General features: G+C 50.6%; 1 protein-coding gene across 1 annotated transcript; it reads right to left on the bottom strand.

Annotated features, from left to right (window-relative positions):
- Positions 1-2,788: 2,788 nt before the first annotated feature.
- LOC109784119 (uncharacterized) lies at positions 2,789-6,280 on the bottom strand. The gene is made up of 3 exons (XM_020342716.4): positions 5,576-6,280; positions 3,797-3,955; positions 2,789-3,680 (listed from the first exon to the last, which is right to left on the bottom strand). Exons 1-3 carry the CDS (start codon positions 6,064-6,066, stop codon positions 3,116-3,118), a joined length of 1,215 nt encoding a protein of 404 aa, XP_020198305.1. The 5' UTR covers positions 6,067-6,280; the 3' UTR covers positions 2,789-3,115.
- Between the last annotated feature and the right edge of the window lie 258 nt (positions 6,281-6,538).

Here is a 6,538-nt window from a genome sequence, read left to right as displayed (position 1 = left end):
CGGCCACGCCAATAACTGCGCGCGAGCGAGGTGCACTTTGAGTCTTCCCGAAGGCTGGTACGTACTACCTGCCGGACGTCTCAGGCGATGTGACCGTGACACGAACGTACGTACGTCAAACCGGCCGGGGCACGGCGAGGTTGATCGTTTCTTCCGGCGCGGTACGTACGTGTCCGGATGAGGCATGCATCAATTTGACCTAGACCTGGTCATGCATAGTAGTAGTACAGTAGTACTGGCACTCTGGTTAAGCACAGGAGTAGTCTTTATGATCTGCATGCATGCATGCCCAATCTACACCCGCACAACAGAACTGTTCTACTAGTAGTACTAGTAGCTGGTGCTGCGAGCCGAGTTATGTAGCTGGCCGCCAATCTGGGTCGGTGTCTCACGGTTGGCTGCCCGGCCGGGCGAGAGGCCGGTGATGGAGCTGACTTTCCTTTGGTTCAAAGCTATCCCCGGCTTAATGGCAGGCATCAATCCCCATTTGTGCCGACGCTGACGACTTGAATGCAAAATGCAGTGCAATTTTGAATGCGAAATGTTAATGCAATTAAACGATAGGGGACGCCGATCGAATGCGTGTCTCGTACTCCACTCTGTTGGCTTGGATTTTTAATAAACTTCTTTTTATAGTAGTATAAAGAAATGGCCACTTACAATAGACAAAACTTGGTTTGCTAAAAAAACAAAGAAAAAAGGTTGATGGAAAAAGTGGATTGTTGTAGCCGACCCCCCCCCCCCCCACCCCCAATGCGGCTCGGGATGACACCGCGATCCCAGTCCAGTACTCTTCCCGCTCGGCCGTGTCAGGGATCACCAATGGCGCGCGCGGCTGAGGAGGCCCAGACCCTCCCCTGTTTCTCCTGTTCCTGGCTTTCCTCCCTCCGATGACAGTGGCGTTGAGCCGCCTCTGTCTAGATTGTCGCCGGCGTTCGAGCCGCCCCCATTGAGGAGGAAGTCGGCGTCATCCACAACATCGAGGCAACCGAGCTTTTGGACAGCGAAAGGTACTTTCCCCTCCCATGCTAGTGGCAGGAGAATGACCAGGCAACTGCCTCTTCCAGCCACCAGCGAATCCGGGGTTTCCCTTTCCTCCCTTAGCCACTCCGGTGGCGACGAGAGGGAGGGGGACCGAGAGACCAGAGTGTTCTCTTTGCTTCATGGGGCGTCGTTTTGATGGAGGTCGGTGCCCGTATGAATAATGGATCCATCACTCTCTCCCCTCCTTGGCGACGATGCCGGGATGAGCAAGGCGGGTGGCCCGCCTATCTACGGATCCGACAGTTTTCTCGGTCACCGTGTCTCCCCAATGGGGACGCCGTCTCTTATGGTGTGCTGGTCCAACTGGATTGCACAACGTGTCGTGCAAAACATGGTCCGACCAGCTTTAGATGTAAATAAGCAGCAGTGGCATGCCTTCGACTCACTCCAATAGGTTATATTATTAGGTGCTCCTCGCAACTGGATGTAATTTCTGGTTTCTTTGGATTGCTTTGTACTTCTGTTGGTCCTTGAATACAGATTTTTTTGTGGGGGGGGGGGGGGGGGGGGTGGGGGGCTTTTTATAAAAAAATGACATGTAGGAAATTCATTAATCACACATAGGTACCCGTAATAAATATACTAATTGTAAAAGAAAAATTTGTTTGACTCCACTCTAGTCCAAAAGCGACAGCTTATACTACGACGCAATATGTGGAAAATATGTCTTCTGATGAGTATCTGTCCCAAAATAGAAAAGGAAAACTCAATAATTCAAAGCGGTGGCAAGCCACATCTACATCCGGTGAACAGTAAACCAAAAAAAATTCAAAATATTACTGAAATTTTTAGGCATTCAAGATGCTGATGTGCGCAAGATGCATGGAAATGTTGGTGGTATTTAGACATATGAGGAGCTCGTACAAACAAAACAAAATCGGATCCGAATATGTTCTTTCTCAAAGTTTTGCAGACTCCCAAAATTTGTATTTTTAGATGAGCCTGGGTGCAGGGTGCAGAATAGTCGCTCTCACATGAAAACCTGGGTTTCAACTTACGTGCGTACATGGTCAGAGTAGTCTACGTGCACCGTCGTAGTCAGTGTCTTTTTGCGAGAGAAGCGTACGTTGCTGCACCGCGCGTGCCTTGAATGCTTTTGACCCTAGCCCCCAGTAGTCTCCTCCCTTCCGTTCCGTTCCGAGTAGCTAGCTAGCTTGCAATCACACACTAGTAGCTCTAGCTACATGATGGCCTCTCCCATGTTACGTGTCTGGACCGGCCTCTCTCCTGATCCGTACGATCTTTCAACATCATGTATATGTGCCGAATTGCTGACACATACTCCATCCATGTATGGCTGCAAATTAATCACGGTTTGCTGCACTGCATTCACATAATTCATGATTTCCCAACGTTCGCAAGGACATCGTCCTGATTTCCCATCATGGCAGAGGTAGCAAATAATGCTGTGGTACATCACCTTGTCATCAAGAAACAAGAAACAATCAATTAATCTTGCATGCATGCATGCAGTCCTTGAAAGCTACTCCCTCCGTTTCTAAATATAAGTTTTTGAAGAGATTCCACTGTGGACCACATACGGAACAAAATGAGTGAATCTATACTCTAAAATGCATCTAGATACATCTGTATCTACTCCATAGTGAAATCTCTACAAAGACTTATATTTAGGAACGGAGGGAGTACTATTAAGCATCACATAATTTTTGTACTTGGTTCAAAGTCAAGGAAACGGAACAAGATGAAGCAAAATCATCACCACACTACCCATCAGCGCAGCAGGTACCACTACTAGATAGATAGATACGGCTCGAAGTGCAACAATGCACGAGCTCATCAGAATCAATCAGGTACACACGCATGCATGCATGCATCCATAATTTACAACGACCCTTAGTACTAACACTACGCTAACATGCAACTACTGCTCACGTACGTGCGCAAGCATCGTCCTCTCCGTGCTGCAGCTAAGCTAGATCGTGTCCTCATCATTCATCAATTATAGATAGATATCAGTACCATGCAAAAAGAGTCAATTAACAAGCAAAAGGGGCGCCGAATCGATCGATGGATCGCAGTCAGGGCAAGCTGGAAGCTCGATCTCTCTCGATCAATGGCGGTTGTGGGGGTTGTTATTGCTGTTGTCGCTGTGGGCGAAGGACGGCGGCATGAGCATGTCCTGGAGCAGGCCGTAGTCCTGCGCCATCAGGTGCTCCATCCGCAGCGGATCGGCACCACTACTGCTGCTGACAGTGTGGGTATTGTTCCCCGTGGTACCACCGGTCATGGCGGTGGCCAGGCCACGATCAGCAGGAGGCGCCTGCATGTGGCTGCTCGCCATGGCGTTCGCCTGCCGCATCGCCATCCCCGCCGCGGCGACTTGCTGCTGGTGCTGCATGGCCGCGTGCTGCTGCTGCAGGAAGCTGCCGAGCGCGTCGCCGGGACGGAAGGCGCCGGGCGGCGCCGGCATCCGGAACATGCCGGGGTGGATGAGCCCGTGGCCGCCGTGCGCGTGGGCGTGCGCGGCGAGCAGGTGGTTGGCGCCGCGGAGCGTGGCCGGGATGGGGTGGGTGTGCTTGCCCTCGTAGGTGGTGATCACCACGGCGGCGTCCTGGAACGACCGCTCCACCCGCTTCTTCACCGGGCACTTCTGCGTCGTGCACCGGTAGTAGCTCCTGCACCATCGCCCATTTCGTTCTACGCAGTTAGTCGCATGCATCAACCATTCACACGCAGGTGCATCATATAGAAGGAAAGAAACCCTAATCCACTGATCGACAGATAAAAGTACCTTGGGAAGGGGCTGTTCTTGACGGCCTTCTGGCCGTACTTGCGCCAGCGGTATCCATCCTCCAGATGGTCAACCTCGCTCTTGGTCATGAACGCGAACCGCGCCTGCCGCGGCCGCTTCTCCCCCTTGACCTTGGCGGCCCCTTTCCCCTTCGCCGCCCTACAATCAACTCCATTATTGGTCAATCTTATACACATGCATATACCAACAAACCAAATCGAAGTTCACTAGTACAACACCAAAGCAAAGATCGATCTAGTGCTAGAAAATCAAAGTGGAGACACCAAATTAACGATCGATAGCCGTTGTGCATCACATGGTACGGAGAAATCATGCCATGCATATGCATGTTTGTTCATACTAGAGAGATTATATTAGTTAGTTACTTAGTTGCATGGTCCGTTCAAACATAGTGGCTGTACGTACGTATACAACATGTCTAGGTAGGTGTGTGTGTACGGCACAGCCGGCGCACGCATACATACTGCATGCATACACACATGGAGATTTTAGGTTCACACCGTACACCAACTATCCTAATCTTTCTTTTGTTTGCTACTACAGTAGTAACAGTTCTTATTTGTACTCATAGATATGGATGGATTTGGTTATCGATCCATCATGCTTGTATGGGCCGTTGCTGCTGCTTATTTTGCTTGGCACATGTGGAATGAGAGGAACAGGAGGGTCTTCAACGCCAAGTCTACCTCAGCGGACGGCGTGGTTTCTCTGATAAAAGCTGACTTAGATTTCCTGAGAGTAGCGCTGTAATTCTTCTTTTTTTTGTACAGGCAGCGTTCTCTGGACGACTGCTCACTCTTATGTACATTCCTAATCTTCAATGAAAAGGCAGAGCACCTGCCGTTCGAGTCAAAAAAAAAAGGTCACTCGCACAAGTACATCACGATGTGACCATAGAAGCTGTGAAGTAATTTTCCCTGATCTATCCATGGATCAGTCGTGTTAGCAGCTAGATATCTGATAGTTGATGGATCAATCGGAGTATCTTTAGGACCTAGCCAGAATCTCTTAAGTCATTTCCTAATAAACGTGATATTGTTGGTGGATTAATTAACAAGGACGCAGCAGGGTTGGTGCAGTCAAATTCGAAGACTTGAAAGTAGTGGATGTCGATGAACACAAGATATGAAGAAATCATGAAAGGAGGAAAAGCTGAGACTCCAATCAAAAAGCTGTGGGCATATATATGCAACAACAACCATTCATCAACCTTTTGCAGCTGATCGAGCCCTAAAGATGGAGCCCTTTTTGCACCAGTAGTAGTACTACAATTTTGTATTCGATCTAGGACCAACAGGTTAGCTGGTGGGAAACCCTAGAAACAGATCGAGTTCATACGGTGCATTGACCGAATAGAAGACAAGATTAGAATGGAATGGAAAGGATCGAACACATGCATGCTGCATGGTAGATCTAATTAAATCGGATCGATCAACTGGCTTAACTAAATATATATCCACCCAGCTATATATCTGGCATGAACTGGTTAATGATCCTAGTATTAATCCAGTGGAAAGGGGATTGGCTAGCCCGGCGGCCGGTTGGAAAATTTTGGATCAGTGAAGAACGAATCAAACTAGCAACAAGAACAATCGAACGTGAAGGAACAAAATCTAGCACATGGCAGATGAGAATCATCAGTGAACTGTATGGAAATCAATCAACCTCTAGGTACATATCTGATCTAGAACTAGAACTTGAAGCCAAGATCAGCAAGTAAAGTTTCTGCAAGAAATCAATCAGATCTTAGTATCTTACCCTTTCTTGGTCTTGTCCGCCTCTCCATCGGCCGCCGCCTCCTTGCTCTCGTCGTCGCCTTCGCCCTCCTCCTGCTTGCACTTCCCGGCCTCGTCCTCCACCGCGCCGGCGCCGCCGCCGACACCGGCCTCGCTCGACGTGGACGACACCGACACGCTGTGCGCCGTCCCGCCCGGCCCGCCTCCAGGCACAACAACAGCGCCGGCGGCACCGTCGCTCGCCAGCATCTCCCTCTTGACCTCCTCGCCGCCGCCGCCGCCTCCGGCCGGCGAGCCGATGAAGTCCCTGCCGAAGGCGTCGTCGTAGTCCATCCCCGGCGTCTGCAGGTAGTCGGCGAAGAACCAGGGCGTCTGCGGCGGCTGCATCTGCATCATGGGCGACGGCGAGGCGGCGTCGGCCGGCCGCTGCGCGAAGAGCGAGGCCAGCTCGTCGTGGAACTGGAAGTCGCCGGACAGGTGGCGGCGGTGCTGGTCATGGCTCGCGCCCGACATGGATGGATGGATGGATCGGCGAGTTAGCTAGGTGGCTGGATCGATCGGATCGAAGTCCCGGTGGCCTTCTGGGTTCTTGCCGTACTAGCGGATGTGTAGAGGTGGCGGTGCAGTGGAGGGGGAAGGCGAGGGGTGTGTGTGAGGGGTCTGGGGAGGGAGGGAGAGGAAGCTTAGCTAGCACGACGAGTAGAAGGCTGGGCTAGTGTGTGATTGTGTGCGGAGAAAGATGGATGGATGAATAGGTGGTTGGGTAGGGGGGTGCATGGTCAAGGGCTTCTTCATCTTTATTTCTTTCTTCTTGCGGGGAAAGTGCTTCTCCTTCCGGAATGGTTCTACTTAACTATTCATTTGCTTCGTCAATTGGAGATGTATGGCAGTTTCGGTAGCACAATACTAGTATAGACTACATGCACACTTGCTCGGATTTTTTGGTCTCACGTGCTAGTTTTTTTACTAGAGTAGGTTTTACCAG

The sequence above is a fragment of the Aegilops tauschii genome, chromosome 1 (genome assembly GCF_002575655.3).
Source record: "Aegilops tauschii subsp. strangulata cultivar AL8/78 chromosome 1, Aet v6.0, whole genome shotgun sequence".
In the NCBI taxonomy this organism is placed as follows: Eukaryota; Viridiplantae; Streptophyta; class Magnoliopsida; order Poales; family Poaceae; genus Aegilops; species Aegilops tauschii.
The sequence above is the reverse complement of the archived record's forward strand: the minus strand, read 5'-3'. Positions and strand labels throughout refer to the sequence as shown.

Bases quoted from the DNA above. Each gene is read 5' to 3' on its own strand.
- LOC109784119 (XM_020342716.4), bottom strand. From the start codon at position 6,066: ATGTCGGGCGCGAGCCATGACCAGCACCGCCGCCACCTGTCCGGCGAC. The intron at 3,956-5,575 runs GTAAGATACTAA...AGTTGATTGTAG, and splicing joins GCGGACAAGACCAAGAAAGG to GGCGGCGAAGGGGAAAGGGG. The intron at 3,681-3,796 runs GTACTTTTATCT...GCGATGGTGCAG, and splicing joins AAGAACAGCCCCTTCCCAAG to GAGCTACTACCGGTGCACGA.